This window comes from Peromyscus leucopus, chromosome 4 (assembly GCF_004664715.2).
Source record: "Peromyscus leucopus breed LL Stock chromosome 4, UCI_PerLeu_2.1, whole genome shotgun sequence".
In the NCBI taxonomy this organism is placed as follows: Eukaryota; Metazoa; Chordata; class Mammalia; order Rodentia; family Cricetidae; genus Peromyscus; species Peromyscus leucopus.
The window spans coordinates 131,140,284-131,159,698 of NC_051066.1; the positions used below are offsets into that span (position 1 = coordinate 131,140,284).

The 19,415-nt window shown below is 40.4% G+C and overlaps 1 protein-coding gene across 1 annotated transcript; it reads right to left on the bottom strand.

Moving 5' to 3' along the window:
• Positions 1 to 1,943: 1,943 nt before the first annotated feature.
• On the bottom strand, positions 1,944 to 18,724 carry Eif2s2 (eukaryotic translation initiation factor 2 subunit beta). Its single transcript, XM_028888912.2, has 9 exons — positions 18,548 to 18,724; positions 13,237 to 13,414; positions 12,751 to 12,854; positions 8,462 to 8,597; positions 7,477 to 7,577; positions 6,577 to 6,725; positions 5,159 to 5,215; positions 3,166 to 3,251; positions 1,944 to 2,483 (listed from the first exon to the last, which is right to left on the bottom strand). Exons 1-9 carry the CDS (start codon positions 18,560 to 18,562, stop codon positions 2,308 to 2,310), a joined length of 1,002 nt encoding a protein of 333 aa, XP_028744745.1. The 5' UTR covers positions 18,563 to 18,724; the 3' UTR covers positions 1,944 to 2,307.
• Between the last annotated feature and the right edge of the window lie 691 nt (positions 18,725 to 19,415).

The following is a 19,415-nucleotide window of genomic DNA, read 5'->3' on the forward strand; positions in this document are numbered from 1 at the left end:
CTAGGTCCATGTCCTCCACTCTGAGTTTTCCCATGGTAGTCTGGACTTTTAACTCATTAACCTCACTGACTTAAGTTTCTTGACATTTCAACAAGAGGTTACCATCCATAAAGAGCCATGTGATTTGAGTTGCATAAAACACAAAATGTCTTTTTGTTTTTCGAGGCAGCGTTTCTCTGTAGCTTTGTACCTGTCCTGGAACTCACTCTGTAGGCCATGCTGGCCTCAAACTCAGAGATCCACCTGACTCTGCCTCCCGAGTGCCTTTAATCCCCAGAGGGATTAAAGGTGTCCAGCAAAATGTCACGTTTTTAAAGTAATCTTTGACTGCCCTGCTTGCTGGTCACAGGTTAAACACTAAGCTCTTTCTCATATTACTTAGATTTTTAAGAAGTTTCATGTTCTTAGGTGTATGACTTTCATTTTACCTGTGAGGGCATTGGGAACTGGAGTTAGATAGTTGTGAGCTGCCATGTGTGTACTGGGATTCAAACTTGTCCTCAAAGCACTAAGCTACCTTTCTAGCCCTAGACTCTTTACAATAACCTGGGCTCTGCTGTTCCCCCTCCCTCCTGTTTTTTGAGGTACGAATTTAGATAAATTCTAATCTAATCTATACCATCTATATCCAGGCTGGCTATGAGCTCTTGATGGTATTGCCTAGGTCTCCAAAATATTGGGGGTTATAGTGTGCTACCCACACACAGCTTTGCCCTTTACCAGTATCCCTTATGTTCACCATTATGAAGTTGAGAATTGTGGTTGAAATCACTAGCAGATACCAACCAGTCAAACTGTCCCATGCCATCCCCTAAGGAGTCCCACCAAGAAAAGAATTGGACAGAACATACAACACACAAAATCAATGGAGCACTATTTATACAAGAGGCACTGATCCTTGCTTTATTCACGCAATAATAGCCAACATTGGGAATTAGGGGCAGAGGTACAAAAGAAAAAAAGAAATGAAAAAAAAATTGCAGTCATAAACAGTTGTGATCAACATGGCAGTGAGTGGTGGCAGGTCAGCCAATATATGACTAGCTCATCTCGACCTACTTGGTTGAGGGAAAGTTCCATCTACCACTTCACAGCCAAGTTACTTGGTAACACTTGGCCTATACTTGAAAATTTCAGGGTTTGGTCACAGTAATTAAAAACAACATTGTCAAGAGTGACTATTCTTGGGCTGTTTAGCAAGATTAACAGTCTGGTGGCAGGAAAAGTGAGGAGCATCGTGCATGTCCTTATCCTGGTGGATGTAAGTAAGGCAGATTACAGCACAGACCCACAAGATGAAACCTCCTGTGCATCGATGGAAAATACCTCGCTAGCTCAGTCCTCAGAAGCAGAGCTGGAGGTAATAGCAAGACCACACGCAGCAGCATCTCTTGGTTTCTTGGCCACATTCAGGTTAGTTTAGTACAGAAAAGCATTTGAGGGGGATCTTTTACTGACCTAGAACACAGGTTGAAGAAGCTTCCTTAAGTGCTGCTATTTAGACCCTAAGAAGACTTCTCTGTACTACACATGCTTTCTCAACAACAGAAAGGCCTAACTTTAGTATGCCAGGGGTATAGGACATACAAGCCTGTAACAAGAATTCCAAGGACGGGGAACCTAGCACCTGGTAGTTCCCTTGTGTGACAAGGCTGATTCTTCAGCCGAAGTCAGTTTCAACTGTTGTCACAGGAGGGAAATGAGGAATTGGCAGTGAGGTAGTAGCAACAATCCTCACAAAAGGAAAGAGTCAAAACCTTCATTCTCTGGATACTAAAAACAGGCTACTGTCCCATGTCTTGTGTCCCAACCACTCAAGTCATAACCCATTCTAGCTATGTAGCTCAAGAGAAACTGAAAGGGAAAATGGCTGCCCAGCTCCAGTATCTGCCACTATTCAGTTTCTGAGGACAGAGAGAACTTGCCAAAGTCCAGGAACCAAGTTTGTTGTTTTTTTGCCAAATTCACGAGCATTTTATTGTAGAAAAGAAAACTGAAGGACAGATCAAATTGAAAGAATCACTGTTATAATAACTTTAATTTATCTTGCATTTTACAGAAGTCTATGAACGATTTTAAAAAGCACCTCCTTACCCCATCACGTTTCTCTGACAGTTGTTAAAGTAGGCAACGAGTATGTCAACAGCTTGAGTATCGGCATCTTGCAAGGATTTCAGATCAATCACTTGCCAAAGAACTTGGCTTTTCTATCTTGTTTTTAATCAAATGGTACGTCCACTCTGATGGTAACCTGTTCAGCCAAATCTCCACCACACATTTTGGGAAAAATCGATGGTGATTAGCAAATTAGTTAGCTTTGGCACGGAGCTGTGCTCGCTTGCCCGTGACAGCCTGGAAGCCAGTTTTGATACTGGCAACAGAGCATCGAGAATGACAAGTTTCACACTGTAAGAAATAGAGTCGGGTGTCCTTCTGTAGGATCGTGTCCGGTGATCGGCATGTGTGACAAGTAACGTATTCCTCTGCAGGAAAAGCAACACAGAATTACCTGCTAGACACAGTAAGGCAGAGGCTCCTGGTTGCCCACAGAAATGCATCTATCTCATAAGCTGAAGCGCAGAGGACAGTTTACCCTAACCAGGCAGGAAAGCCTAGGTAAACATAGCTATTCTAGGATAAAATACAAACTAAACTGTGTTATGCTTTTGGCAGTAAGATACATGTTGAAAGAACTTCAGATACCCCAGAGTTAGGGACGTTTGCCAGATGCCTATTCTTGGTGCCATCTATGGATGATCCACTTTTGCCTTAGGTGAAAACAGGCAGGACAAGCCAATTTTAAATTAGGTAACAAAAGTGGGCTGAGACAGTCCCCGCCAGAATTAGAGGCAGGTTTCTCTGACTTGATCAGCCAGCCAGCAGAGGCTGCATCAACTGGGCTTTCTACCTCCTGTCATTTTCCACCTTCTCCCCACTTTTGGGAGGTGAGGTGGGTTTGAGATAGGGTTTCTCTCTGCTGACCAGGCTGGCCTCAAACTCAGATCTCTCAAGTACTGAGACTAAATATGTGTGCTACCACGCCCAGCCCCATTTTCCATCATTTTAAGGTTTGTTTTCCCAAGTTCATTATAAACGGATTTCAGAACACCACAGCTTAAAGAGAACATTTCAGACTGACAGGATAAAGTCCAATTATACACTTACTGATATATCTTCTCAAGACATTTTCTATCTGTTTCTGTTGGAATCTTCCTTTGATTACAAGTTGGTTATTACCATCTATAGAACCACTATGAAAGAAAACATAAATATCCCCATTACTTTTGTTTTTCTGAGGGAGCCCAATTCCAGCACCTGCATACCTTAATGTACTTAATAGTGTAGGATAATTTCTAGGGTGTTACACTATCTAGTTCCTCAATCTTTTTTTTTTTTTTTTTTTTTTTTTTTTGTGGCAGGAACTTATATGTCCCAGACTGGCCCAGAACTTCTGATCCTCCTCTGCCTTCCAGGTGCTAACATTACTCGTATGTACTGCTGTACTTGGCCTCAACTTTTTTTAAGAATTTATCTTTTGCTGTGTACATGTCTTTGTAGAGTTATGTGAATGTTTATCCGAATGGCTCTCAGCTTAACTGTGCTGCTCAAAACCTAAAAGCTTAACCAGCCAAATGCTTTTAGTTCCTGGGCCTCACGCCTTGTATACCTTTCTGCTTCCTACCATCACTCCATGGGATTAAAGGCTCACTTTCTGGGATTAAAGGCATGAGTCACCATGCTTGGCTGTATCCTTGAACAGATAAGATTTCTGCCTCTGGAATGCTAGGATTAAAGGCATGTGCTACCACTGCCTATCCTAAATATCTAGTGGCTTTTCTCTTCTCTGACCCCAGATAAGTTTACTAGGGTACACAATATTTTGGGGAACAAAATACCACCACAGAGTGCTGGTTCCTGTGGAGTCCAAGTGTTGGATCTCCTGTAACTGGAGTTATAGGTGGTTATGAGCCGCCCTATAAGTGCTGGAACCCTAACTCAAGTCCTTTCCCAGACCAGTATCTGCTCTTAACTACTAAGATCTTTCTCCATCCCCTCAAAATTATTATTGAGATAGGATATCACTGTGTAGCCCTGGCTGTCCTGGAACTCGCTCTGTAGACCAAGCTGGCCTTGAACTCAGATCCACTTGCCTCTGCCTCCTGAGTGCTGGGATTAAAGATATGTGCTACTACCATTGCCAGGCTCCTTATACTCATATTTCTTAACATGTAACCCAACTTCAGCTATCTCTAGTTAACAATCAGATTTCTATGTCCAAAACAAACTGATCCCTCAACTGTGTGGATCTGATTGCCTGTTCAATATAAGAAAAAAATTTTTTACTGAATGCATACCAACTGCAAAAAAAATGAGGGAGATATAAATGTAAAAAAGGTTGTATGTTATTTTTAAAATTTTGAAGACAAGCATGGCAATGTACACCTGTACTCTTAGCATGTGGGAGGCAGAAACAGGGCTACCACAAGTTAAGGCAACCCTGGGCTACATAGTGAGACCCTTTCTCAAAACATCAATATATAAATAATAATCTAAACCAGATACAGTGGTGTGAACCAGTAATCCCAGTCATCAAGTAGCTTAGGCATGAGCCTAGGAATTCAGAGCCAGCCTTGTTAGACATTATTGCTTATTAAAAAAGAACAATCACAAAGTAAAACAAAATTAAGTCTAGTAGTGTTAAATTTATATTTGTTCCTATCTTAAAGTGGATTTTCGCAGATGAAAACTGATTTTCCTTTGAAGATTTACTATCACATACCATGAATTGTAACCCTTGATCCCCCTCTACCTAGGCTACCCTGATTCCAAAGTACGGCATTTTTTCACTGTCCAAAAAGGAAGGGAAAGAAATGGGAATTTTCCCAACAACTCTGAAATATTTAACCCACCAACCATAAAGTTCACTAGTCACAACTTGCCAGAATTTACCCCACCTCTATACCAAGTGCAGGATATTCTGAGAAGTAAAATACATGGCTAGCTTTCCTCCTTATGCTTAAACAATGAGTGTAATGTAAAAACCACAACTGTAATATCCTCTGGAAGTAAGATGAATTTTTTTTCTGAGTATGTTCAAATTACACAAGTGATTCTTTTGAAGTGTCAAACAGTACTCTTCTTGCATACAGTTTCTTACCTTGTACCCAATTCTGCCAATAAAAATGCAAGGAGATGTTTGGGTTGACGATGTAATCTAAAAAGAAAATCAAATACTTAATTTCATGGAAATCCTGAAACAAAACAGAAACCATGCTGTTTACTATTTTACTGTGATTACTCAGTTATAGGAGAATCTTAGTTCACAGTTCACTTGTGCATAGAAATAAGTAGCACTAGCTATAATCCCTATATCCAAGAGGCTGAAGCAGAATGATCAACCTTAATTTCAAAACCCAGCCTGCGACAATGAGTGCCTGTTTCAAAAACAAAGACTGGATAAACAGCTCAGTAGTTAAAAAAATTAGCTGCTCTTCCAGAGGATGAACTAGGTTTGATTCCCAGCACCCACATGGCAGCTCAACCATCTGTAACTTCACTTCCAGGGGAGGGGAGCTGGTTCTCTCTTCTGGCCTTGTTTCCAAGCATACATGTGGTACACAGACATACATACAGCAAAACACAAATACACATTAAATAAATAACCAGCCAACAAAATGATATATGCTGCTTTACAGTTTGGTACTAATTAAACTATTATGTGCCACTTCTAAACACAAAATACCTAAAAGCATGAAAGCAAAACAAAACATTAAAATCATTGGTAGGCTATGATTATCTACCTCCTAAGAGTGGATTTACACAATCTTTCATTTTCTTACTTTATCTTTTCAAATTTCTAGTAAACATATACTATTACTGTCATCAAAAAAGTAAAATATTTTGAATAATGCTGAAAGTAATGAAAGTGGGTTACCTCTTCCGTAACAAGCAAGTATGACTTACGAAATTGAAAAATAGTAGATAGTGAGTGGATAGAGAAAACCTGCCAGAAAGGGCACAGCTGAACAAATCTGAAAAAAGCCAGGCTCAGGCAGTGACCTGGGACTGACCCCAGCACAAGATGCAATGGTGATTAAAAACTAAAAATTTCTTTCGTTGGGTCCTGACAATCAAGGAAGCTTACCTTCAGCTACTTCCCCAGTTTACTGCTTATTTGGCAGGCCCACCCCTTGCTTGAGGATTATATCCATCCTCTTCACTCCTGACTCGGGTTGTATCTACTCCATCCCCAACCCACAATGGGTATGGGTGTTTTGCCTGCACATCATAGTCCTTGGAACTGGAGTTATAGACAGACAGTTGTCAGCTGCCGTGTAGGTACGTACCAGAGTCATCTCTCCAGCCCCTAGGGTCCCCTCTTATCAGTCAGTATTAAACTTACTCTTCTCATCTTTAGATGCCAAGATAAAATGTGCTCTGACGACAGACAGACATGAACTGTGACTTATGTCAACCTATGCCCTACGTACTTTCCCAACCTATAGAACTGTAAAAACATTTAAAAATAAAATATGGTTGGTATTTGGAATGAAGGGTCTCCACTAGCCCACTTACAGTTTACAGATATCTGTAAAATTGACAAAAGAAGTTTTCTTGGTTCCTACTCGGACAACTTGTGGAGGTTTCATAACAAATTTCCTCTTCTCTCCAGCGACCATATCTGGATTCTTTTCTCTCATGATGTTGAACACTCGGTTCAGCAACTATAAGGAATGGGAATTCAAGCACATTCTTAGTAATAGCAAGAGTATAAAATTTCTATGAGCTGGATGGTGGTGGCACAGGCCTTTAATCCTAGGACTTAAGAGGTAGAGGTAGGCAGATCTCAATGAGTACCAGGACAGCTAGGGTGGTTACACAGAGAAACCCTGTCTTGAAAAGCCCCCCCAAAAAAACAAAACAAAAACAAACTATTTAAGACACTCTGCTTTAATAAAGCTATTATATTTTTATTAAATGTACACATAAATCTCTACATGTTCTGGGAACTTCTTGAGGGCAGCAGCTCATTACTTACTAATATCTGGGCCTTAATGGATGCTCAATTATTCCTTGTTAAGAGTTAAGAAAATAAGCCCTGATCATTCTACTGATTTTACAGAAAAACATGTGACACATGGGAAAAAATGAAGACACCACAAATGAGCAAACTCCAGACTACCATGACCACAAAGTGGACACTTGTAACCAAAGTTCCACAGATTCCCAGAGGGCTCCATACCCTCTGGTGAATACTAGTGACAGCCACATTCTGAGCATGCTGCCCCACAAGTTTGGGATCATGAATTGTCATGCATTGGCTACATGGCCTACTGGAATCTTTTTTACTGCCAATCTGTATCTCAGTGGCTCTTCCAATGCAGGGATCCATACCTACTTTTCTCTGAACTCAGATGATAGCCTTAACTTCCTCCTCAAAAAAAAAAAAAAAAAAAAAAAAAAAAACTGTCTCACCTCCTCATATGTGTAGTCTCTTTCTGAGCCTGCCCAAGCAGGCCCAGTCTGGTTACTGAATGAAATGCCATCGTCTTTTTTGCTGTCTTCATCTTCTAAAGCTGCAGATAACAAAGAGTACGAATGATCAGTAGGCTTTGATCCAACAAGGGGGAGTACAGATCTAGAGCATGAAAGCTTCCCATACTGCTCTTCCCTTTCACAGTGACAGCTTCAAGTACAAAGGGACCCCAGAGCAGCCCCCTTTCCTTTATAGACAAAAACACAACTTCACACAAGATCTTCAATGAGACACTCATGGTAACTATGAAATGTTTCTTACAAACACAAGACAAAAAACCCTACAGCACATAAAACTGTAAACATTACAAATTTTAAATGTGCGGGCAGCAGTGGCACACACCTTTAACCCCAGCATTCAGGAGGCAGAGCCAGGCAGATCTGTGAGTTCGAGGCCAGCCTGGTCTACAGAGTGAGATTCAGGACAAGCACCAAAACTTGTCCAAAACCCCATCTCAGGAAAAAAACAAAAACAAAAAAATTGTAAATGTTTAAAACTCCATTACAGGCCGGGCACGTTGGTGGCACACGCCTTTAATCCCAGCACTCGGGAGGCAGAGCCAGGCGGATCTCTGTGAGTTCGAGGCCAGCCTGGGCTACCAAGTGAGTTCCAGGAAAGGCGCAAAGCTACACAGAGAAACCCTGTCTCGAAAAACAAAAAATCAAAAAAAACCTCAATTACAGTAATTTTCCTGTCTGAATCAGAATGACTTTTGTATATAATTTTTACTATACTTTAATAATGAATTTTTTTGTCTACCATTATCAAGTTAAGACACTCCCGCCCCAAGACACTTTTTCATTATCACACAGTGGAAATAAAAGGCAGAACAAATATTTTTTAAAAGCTTCTCAAGTCAGCCAAAGAGACCCAGATCAAAGGCTTATGTAATTTAAAACTAAGATGTTTAGTTCCCAATGTTACCTTCATCTTTTTCTAGTATTTCATCTTCATCTGGGAATTTGACATTCTTCTTTTTCTTCTTTTTATTGCCAAGCATAATATCCAGGTCATCCTCTGGCTCAGCTGGCTCTTGAGCATCACTTTCAATCTTAAGATCCTAAGAAATTAACATAAGTCTCAATATATTAATACTAGAAACTACTTTTAATGACATGGCCAAGTATCATTTTAGAATATTCACATAGTCAAAGCTAAAATTATAGATGAGAAATGCCTCTCACAGATAGGCCAAACTGCCTCAGACTCTTTGCCAAATACTTAAACTGTACATTCCTCCAGACAATTTTGTAGGGTTGTTCCCCTTTCTTCAGCTCTTCCTTTTTATTAGTCTCAGGATCTTGTTATTATTGTCTGTATTCTAACCAGATTCTACCTCACTTGAGAAACTTGAATATTCTTCAGTCTTCTGACTGGCAATATTCAGCAGGAACAAGCAAGGCTCAAGAGTATTTTAAGTTTCTCTGACATCCCACACTGTATTTTATTCACATTAAATGTTCAGAACAGGTAAATCTACAGAGGCAGTAGATTAGCAGTAGCTGAGGCCTCACCAACTCAGGTTGGTGTTTAATGAGAACTAGAGAGTGACAATGATCACGGGCTTTGTTTTCAAGAGGATGTAAGTGTTCACATTGATGACAGTTACAAAACTCTGAATATGCTAAAAAACATTTCCATTAAATGGATGAATTATATGCTAAGTGAACTGTACCTTAATAAACTTTTTTGCTTCAATGTAATGGATTTCATTACTGCATTTGTAGATAAATTTGTTTTTGCTGATCCTTGTCCTCAACTCCTCCCATCCCCTTTAAGTTTCTAAATATGACAGTCAATGGAAAGAATTTTCCTACAGACACCAAATACATTGTTATCTTTTGCACAATTCTCCAGCTCCCCAATACAAATTAGGTATAATACTGATTACCTGGAATAATTAACCAGACGCCCTATGTGTAAAAACTTGACTTCATAGTTTAAAGGCTTTCATTTCAGACACGAGTAGTAAGTTTCATTTACACTTTTGCTAAACTACAAATTCAAAGACCTTCGGTTACTATTCAGTAATTTGCTAAAACTCACAGCACTCAGCAAAGTTTTACTTATCACTTTTTTATATATAAGATTAACTGAGGAACAGCCAAATGGAAATAATGTATAGAACAAAAAAAAAAAAAAAGCCAAGTATCTAAACATGCTACCCTATCAGTACCTCTGTGAGGTTACCAACCTGGAAGCTTGTGACAGAACTCAAGTGTCCACACTGTCCATCCACAGAGGTAGCAGGGGTCGTTCAAAGTTCCAAACTCTAGTAATAGTTTGATCTTCCTAGTGACTAACCGTCCTGAGAAACTATGGACACTAGATTTCTCAAGAGCAAAAACAAGTATTACCTTTGAAGACTGCAGGGGTTTTCAGGAGTTGAACGTGGGGATACCAGAGGTAAAGACCTAATTATTTTTTATTGTATTTATCACATCAGCTTAGCACCAAACTGAAGAAGTTGCTGGATATCAGTTCAATAGATGACATCAAGAAAAAGGGAAAGACACAACTCATGGGGAATCAGTGTCATGTGATGAATGGACAGACATGATACAGCCTGACTCCAAGGTTACTTGCTGTAGGCTTGAATGTGAAAAGGGCACATTAAGTCTTAAGAGATGAATCATAAGTTCCACAAAAGAACAGAGGCTCAGCATGTTTCTTGGCCTCTAGTTTCTCACCAGCTTATCCTGCTCAAGTATATTGTCAACATGATCACAATTACATTTTTTTTGTTTTTGTTTTTGTTTTTTTGTTTTTTGAGACAGGGTTTCTCTGTGTAGCTTTGTGCCTTTCCTGGAACTCACTTGGTAGCCCAGGCTGGCCTCGAACTCACAGAGATCCGCCTGGCTCTGCCTCCCGAGTGCTGGGATTAAAGGCGTGCGCCACCACTGCCCCGCTAACAATTACATTTTTTGTGTGTCTGTCTTGAATTACTGTTGACAATGGCTAATTTCATAGATCTTAGCAGATAAACTGAAATAGGTGGGAATAAGTGAAACTCAAATATGAGATCCTGAATCTAGCTGTGTAGTTTTGGTGCCACATCAACCTACAGTATTAACTAGATGCCCTACAAATAAAAGATCAAATAGTGGACCTAGTCTCTATGATGAACAGTAAGTAAATAAGAATCTTAGAACTGCTTAATATAAGCAAGCACACACCAGCAAGGTTGTAGTCATCCACACTGTGCCTAACTAGGATACTTGTAACATCCTTTCAGGCTTTAACTCCAGAAGAGAGAAAAAAGTATCACAGCATTTAACAGAAATGGAACTCATCAGTAACCTTTTGGGACAAAAGCTACTAGAGGAAATCAACCAACAAAGTCAGGTATTAACCAAGATCACAACCATCTGTAACTCCCGGTTCCAGGGGAGCTGATGACCTCTTCTGGCCTCTGAGGATGCTGCATGCATGTGGTGCACAATCACAGACAAAACACCCATACACATAAAATAAAATAAAAAATCCTAAAAATATTTTTTAAATACTCTAAATTATCCTTGAAATACCTCTGAGGAAAAAACAGAACCACCAGTAAAACAAAATCTTACTCATTTCAATGCAAATTGAGCACACCAACTCAGTGTAATTACCAATACAATTTGCTGAATGGAATGTCATCTAAATTATGACCTTGTTTCCAAACAGACTACTAAGTAAATTACCTGTACATGTAGGCTACACTTCACATACTTGGGTTTGAGCAAACTACCAAAGAAAAACTTCAGTACATAGTAAAAAAATCACAGAGCTTTAGATATATGATTATTTATGCTCTTTTCACTGTGAACATGTATTTGTGAATACATACAGACACATACACACAAAATTACTATATGCTCTTTTTATAAATAAATGTGTGAGCCTTGTTAATGTGATTTCTGCATAGTCTCTGTGTATGAGTGAGTACATATGTGTGTCAGTATACACTTGCCCATGTTTGTGTTAGAGACCTGAGGTTGACTTCTGAATATTTTCTTCAATTGCTGCTCTATGTTATTTTTATTGACTGTCTGAACTAACAGTGAGTTCAGGGAACTACTGTTTCCACGCTGCCCAGTATCAGGGTTATGGGTGCATGCTGCCAGGCAGGCTTTTATGCCAGTCCTGTTGATCCAAATTCAGGTCCTCATGGTTGCCCAGTAGACACCTCAGCCACTGAGTACTCTCCCTAGCCCCTATCTTTAAAATGGTAGCTCTTGAGCAAAGAAGAATAGTCTTCCAGCTACTCTGTTCATCCATCTACCCTCCTATTAACCTTCCTGCTTACCTATCTACATTTTATTCAAATAACTTTCAGATTTTTGTATTGGAAATCAATGCAAGAAAATGACAATTATAGAGTTTCAAGTCCCTACAAGATTAAGAGCACTCTACACAGAATTACCAAGAGAATCCTAGTTTTCCTATAGAATTACTGCCATCAGCTACCAACTACCACACTGGGGGATGTTCTTTGCTGGTACTGAAAGTTTAACACAAAAAGCTATATTAACATTTGTTTTCAAGATTTCTCAGTTACAGAGATATCTTTTTTTTTAAAGATTTATTTATTATGTATACAATGTTCTGCCTGCATGTATATCTGCAGGCCAGAAGAGGGCACCAGATCTCATTACAGATAGTTGTGAGCCACCATGTGCTTGCTGGGAATTGAACTCGGGACCTCTGGAAGAGCAGTCAGTGCTCTTGACCTCTGAGCCATCTCTCCAGCCCATGGAGATTATCTTTTGTGAGCCAAACAATTTTAACATGGTTAAAGAAAATGGGCATTTTGAGTCCATTTTAATGACATAATATATAAGACCTAAATCTCTCTGACTATACACACACATTTTTTTTCTTTTCTTTCCTTTTTTTTTTTTTTTTTTTTGGTTTTTCAAGACAGGGTTTCTCTGTGTAGCCTGGCTGTCCTGGAACTCAATCTGTAGACCAGGCTGGCCTTGAACTCAGAGATCAGCCTGCATCTGCCTCCCAAGTGATGGGATTAAAGGCGTGCACCACCACTGCCTGGCTATTATAATCTTTTATACCACCGTAGTCAAATAAGATTCCTAAGAAAATTACCTTAATAGTAGTAGCTAAATGCTAAACAACCAAAGCAAAGATATTAAGAGATGAAATGAAGGAGGAAAACAGCTATTAGCAATCTTTCCAGAATTCCAATTTTACCTTCAATAAGAAAGCTATACTACCTTTACACCTTCTTCAGCTTCATCAATATCAAATATCTTTTTTGTTTTTTTCTTCTTTTTCTTTTGATTAAAGAAGTTCAAGTCATCTAAGTCATCAGAAGCATCTAAAAACAGATTAAAGATTTCCAATTATTAACAGAAGGCAAGACATCAAGTTATGAGTCACACCAACTCCTTTTATGTATTCCCAGGGTAGTCCTACCACTACCACCAAAGTTATAGTTCTGAAGAAACTGACAAACCAACTCAAAGCTTTCTAAAAAAACCTGGTTAGGGGTCTTGGCTGAGAACATCCAACTCAGTAATCTGACCACGTAATGTCAGAAAGTGCTTTCAGACACCATCTCCGAGACTATCCAACTATACCTCTTTACTTGTGTCTACCCTGTCCCCACCCACCTTCTATCCCTCAATCTCTGGCTCAAGCTCTACCAAATCAGCGTAGCAACTGAGGCTTCCACAACAGTGAGCGACACAACTACTCACCCTTTTTCCTACTGTCCTCTTCATCAGCTTCCACATCTTTGTCTTCAGCTGGTTCTGGCTCCACTTCTTTTGTTTCTGAAGGCTGGGTTTCTTCTGTCTGGGCATCACCTTCTTCATCTAACATAAAAGGCTTCTTCTTCTTCTTTTTCTTTTTGCTCATAGTAGGATCAAAAATCATCTATTTAAATTTAAAAAGACAAATTGATTATTTTTTAATGATGCTCACATTCCAAATATGCTTTATTCTTAAAGAACTGGGCATATTAAAATCCCAAAAAGGGGTTTGGGAGATGCCTCAAAGCATCAAAGCACGTTCCCCCACCACTTGCTTGTTCGCATACTCTTTCGAATGCAACAAAAGGCAAACACATGCAACAGAAATACAATACAGGTTTACAAAAGGTCCATCTAACTTCCTTTACATTATTAAACATGGGAGTACCCCACGTCTTTTAATTTAACATATCATAAGTTATAATAACTTCATTTTTATTTTCATGAGTAAATCCTGAAGTTTAGGAAAAGGATCTTAGCAACAACTATGTTGTATTCCTCATTTATGGCTGAGATCAACAATGTCTAGGCAGATGATAAGCATTTTATTTAAAGTTGATAATCTAGAGTGGCTAACACCAGGAGACCCGAGACTTAGTTTTTAAAATTATCTGTTGAAGAGTGTTTGGAGGTAAATACAATCAAGATATATTGTACATGTGTATGAAATTGTCCGAGTGCTGAAAATTGGTGGTGCAATCCTTTAATCCCAGTACTAAAAAGTCAGAGGCAAGCGGATCTCTGTGAGTTTGAGGGCGGCCTAGTTTACAGAGTGAGTTCCAGGACAGCCAGGGCTACACAGTGAAACCCTGTCTCAAAGAACAGGAAGAAATTTAAATTAAAAACAATAAGTATCAAAGAGTAAAATAAAATATTCTAAAAAGATCTTAAATTTAGCTGAAGTTCATATCAATCTTAACTTTTATTTTATTTTATTTTATTTTTTTTGGTTTTTCGAGACAGGGTTTCTCTGTGTAGCTTTGCGCCTTTCCTGGAACTCGCTTTGGAGACCAGGCTGGCCTCGAACTCACAGAGATCCGCCTGCCTCTGCCTCCCGAGCGCTGGGATTAAAGGCGTGCACCACCACCACCCGGCATCAATCTTAACTTTTAAGGAAACCTATCAGCAACCCTTAGTATAAGAAAAATTTCTAAGGAATCCTTTACTGTTTTTTATTATGGAATGTGAAATGTTCACTTGCTTTTATAGAACAAGTGAAAAATTAGTTTCTAACCTGTAGATTATTTGCACCGATCCCTTGAAATAATTTGAACATATAGGGCATATTCCTGCTGGCAAAGAAAGCAAAGTCTTTAGTCACACAGATTTGGATTTGAGTCCAAAGTATTTTTTTCCCTACCATGCTTAAACTTAGCATTTTGTTCATTGTGTAGTGATCAAAAGCACAGGTCTGGAGCCTAATTACCTTGAGCCCAATCCTGACTCTAACTTCTCTGTGGCTTACTCCTATGCTTCATCTGTACGATGGACATAACTGAAACCAACCAATCAAGTTACCAGGAGAATCAAATATCTGATTGCAATTATACAACACTGATTCTGTCATCAAAATTTCCTCAACTTAGGGGGATTTGATTTTCCAAACATAACATAAAACTGTTTAAAAAAAGATCTCCAAGAAGATTCTAATAACTAACTGTAATTCCTTTATGTCCAAGTACAGTAAGGAAACTAGTAAGTAGGACTGAAACCAAGCTATAGTGTGTAGTAAGGTGGAGGAGGGTTACTGTCCTCACAGGACAAGGTATTCTGCAAATTTTCATACAGCACCATTACCAAGAGCAAGTCCAGTGCTAACTTACTGTAGGGTCTGAGGTCACTCTACATGGAAGGAATGCTGTACTTCAAACCAGAATCACATCCCATGTTCATCAGATGAGTTGTGTTCTTGAACTAGGAAGACTTGGCACAAGGGCAAATAAAACTTCAGGGACTCTGAGTTTAATTCTGACAGTCTTACAATCCACTCATTTTCTTCAAGTCTAAGTTTCCCTGACCTACTAGTAGCTTTTTCTGAGTTTGTGATTTGAGATAGTCTTATGTAGAACAGGCTGGTGTTGAGCTTGAAATTGAAGTGCTGAGATAGGCACTCACTAATAATACACCTGGCTTAAATGCCTTGTCACCATTACTACTCAAGATGGGAGATATCCTAACATGATCAATGATAGCTTCATAATTACCTTTTCATCCCTGAAGAAAATTCTTATTTAGGTCTATAATAGGTAGACTACAGCCTAGTAAAGACAAGTAGTAAACAGGCAAAGACCTTATGCTGAAATAACATGTATTGCAATTACTTTCCCCGAGTACTTAACACTTACATGTTTATATACTAAAAATTAATTGTGTTCACACAACCCTGTAAAAGTTACATTAAAACAAACAAACAAACAAACAAAAAACAGAGATCCTAAGTCAGCACCCAAAGCAGAACTCCCCAAATCACCAGATCATACTTGCCAGCTTGAGATATACATTGAGACAATGGCTTAAAGTTTCACATCTGGCCAGGCGGTGGTGGTACACATCTTTCATCCCAGCGTAGGTAGAGGCAGGTGGATCTCTGTGAGTTCCAGAACAGCCTGGACTATTACAGAAAAACCTTGTCTTGAAAAACCAAAAACTAAAAGTTTCATATCTGACTTTCAAATTAGCAGTTGACTGCATTCCAAATGTTTTAAGACTACTTTAGATTCAAGAAGAAAATGGTTGTTGACAATGTACCATTTAAAGCTTTTTCTTCTTTTTTAAAGTTTAGCTTTGATGACAGTGGGGACTGAGGCTTTGTGCTTAGCATTCAGGAAGAAGCTACATATTCAGCCTTCTTTTTACCCTTTTGGGGGTGAGTAGATAGTGTCTCACTATGTTGTCCTGCTTGGTCGCAAACTCAGAGATCCACCTGTCTTTGTGTACTCCCGAGTTCTGAAATTAAAGGTGTGTTCTGACTATAATCAGAATTTTTAATGTTTAAGTTTCTCTTGCAAAAATACCTCACTGTATCTGAGAACTCAATGCTCTAACATCTTGTGAATGGGACTTAGAAGTAAGAAAGGTTTAGACACTGACATGCTTTTGGGGGTGGGGGGATTGTCTAACTTGATGGTAAATTTGGATCCAGACTGGGTACACAGTAAGATTGTCTCAAAACAATAAAACTTTAAAATAGTCTGAACATTTCTGAATGCCTGAACATTAGGGAATCCTCCCCTCCTTATCAAGGAGCATCCACATTCCTATGCAACCTTTTAAAGGTAATGGTTTTACTAGGTGAAAAGGAGTCATGTTTTATTGAGTTTGGCACTTAATTACCAGGTTTAAAAAAAAATGTGTTCACTTTATATAAAGCTTAAATTGTAACACTTCCCTAGTCAACAGCACTCACTAGGTAAACCAGAATCACTTCCCATGTTCACCTCTCCCCTTACCAGTAAATTCCACTGAGAGTAAAGACAAGGCTAGGGTGCTAGTACCATTCAATTTACTGAATGGTCTAACCTCCCTGGGCCCTAATTTTCCATTTATAAAATGAAGTTGTAATGAAAGGTCTAAGGGCAGAGCTACATACTTCAGACTTTCAAGAGACTACTGCTGGTATGAAGGCAGGTCCACCATCTTTGCTTGGTAAGAAAAAAAAAAAAAAAAAAAAATCCTGTTCATCCTCTAGCAATAAATTCTTACCCAACACCTTTCAAAAGATCTTGTTACCAAAAAAATGACCTCTCAAACCCACCCCATCACTACAGGTGTTAGCTATCATCTGTTACTACACCATAGAAAAATAGACTACAGCAGTATATAGGTAGTTATTTTTAAGTTATGAATTTTGGAACATGAGTAGGAAGAAAACCCTTGCTCTCGGAACTTTTCTAACGCATACATACAGTAGCTAAGAGCAATGTCTACCATGTCTTTCAGGCAAGAACCATCTAGCTCCTTCAGACTGAACTACTTAGTAAGCTTGGGAGAGCCTCCTGGTCACTTTGATGGAAGCAGTATCGCACAGATCTGGAATTCTACTACTAGCTCAGCCACTTGGAATCTGATTATAGGCACTGTACAACTCTAGTTTTCTCATCTCTAAAATGGACCAACAGGACCTTATTTTATAGAACTGTGAAAATCAGCAAAGGACTTACTTCCCTCAAGAATCAATCTCAAATTCCTTAATGTACTTTTCTAAGCCCTCCACGAACTAGCCAGTATCTACTTCACCAAACTGGTGAATGTCATTTCTTTAAGCACCTTTTCCTTCCGTGACCATAAATGCTTTGCAATCAGTTTTCTCAATGAATGAAAAATTCTAATCATTTCTAGAGCCTACTCAAAAGCCAACTATGGAGAGCGCCTCCAACTGTTCCTCTTATCCCTCTCCAAGGCCCTGTAAGTCAAGTCAATCACAAATTCTTCATAAAGTACTTTTTTAGGGGGGCCTCTAGGTCCAATGTTAAGCAATATGTAACTGTGACAACCGCAATCCCTTTTTAAGTTATTTAATTTTATGTGAACTAGGATAAATCAAAGCAAAAAGTAAAATTAAAAAAAAAATGGGGGAAGGGGGCTTGAAATTTTTACTGAGATCCAAGCCCGCTAGAAAAAGACCCAGTCAGCTTCGCTGCCGGACCTCCCTGCTCACCTCGCCTTTTAAAGGAAACTTAGGGACTCGCGCCCGGAAACTTTCCTCGAAGGGTGGCCACTTTTTGGGACTAAATTATCTTTTTCTCTGATCCTCACACCCTGTCTTAAGAAATAAAGTCTCGAGCGGGGAAAGGGAGCGAGATATCCGCCCGGAAGAGGCAGCCTACAAAGTTTTTCATCACGATGCTCCACCGGGACCGAGGGAAGCTGCTTCCCAAGGCACCCTGAGCCCTCGGCACCGAGAGCCGCGGCGGTTGTGTCTGGGAGGAATGCCGGGGCCGCCTGCCCTAGTTCTGCCTAATCGGGGAAACTAACTGGGCATCCAAACCCCTTCGGAGGGCGACTCAGCGTGCTTTCCATTCCGAGACGCCGATCTCGGCAGGACGCCGGCCTCGACGCCGTCGCCCCGACGAGAGCTGGGTGCGGCCAAGTCTGAGGATCCGGAGCCCTCGTCGGCTCCACAGCTCCGAGCCGCCTAGGCCCGGCTGCTCCACATGGCGGCCGCCGACCGCTAGGCCGCAGGCCCGGCTTCCCACACGGGTGTGGGTTCGGCTTCCTGCCTCGGTCCTTAGCACTAGCTCCGGGCTCAGGTTCTCACCTCGTCCCCGGACATGGCTGTGGTTCGAGCGGGTTCGGCACGGATGGAAAGTCAGACCGGTCAGCTTCAGACCCCGGAGTCGGCGCAGCGCCTACCGAAACCTCTCCCAGCACCGCGCTAGGCTCTTGCATCAGCGAAAGGGAACGACACCCCGCCCTCCTCGCAAGCGTTGGAAGTGCGCCTGCGCAGAACTCGCCAAAGCGCAGGCGTGCAGCAGAGACAACCTCGCGTGTTTCTTAAGGCGCGAGTTACCAGGCGACATCCCGGCGCCAGGCATGTTGGGACTTGTAGTTTGCCTAGAAGAAAAGGGCGCTGGAGTTAAAGCACTTCCCGAGGTCGTTAGCGGCTGCTTCAGCATCAGTCTGGAGGTTCGGGTTCTTGTGCTGCTGGGTACCTCAGCGGTTCGGAAACCCCTGGGTTTCGTGTAGCGTGAATTTGGGGCCATTCTTCCGGAGTTAGGTTATGAGACTCTATAATACGAACCCGTGGGGCTAATTTCCCACAAATACCCCGGGGGCGTTCTAGTATTCGAGGAATTCTAAAAGAACTGGAGGCATGCACCTCATTAAAGGCATTTTACTTCGTGAGAAGTTTACTGGCTTTTTTTACTTCAGAAGTGTCTTCCCTGGTTCCCCTGAGGTAGACTGACAAACAACCCAGCAAGCGGCAGTCTGTCAGGAAGCTTCGAAACACAGTCATAACTCGCTTAATGAAGGGGATATGTTGAGAAATGTGTCGAGTAAGTAATTAACTTGTTGAGGAACCTCACTCCACACAAGGAAAGACACTACAGTGTCCTAGGCGATATAATCCGGGTCCGTGGACATATATTCTTTCTTTGCAAAAGCTTCCTTATATGATGCGTGAC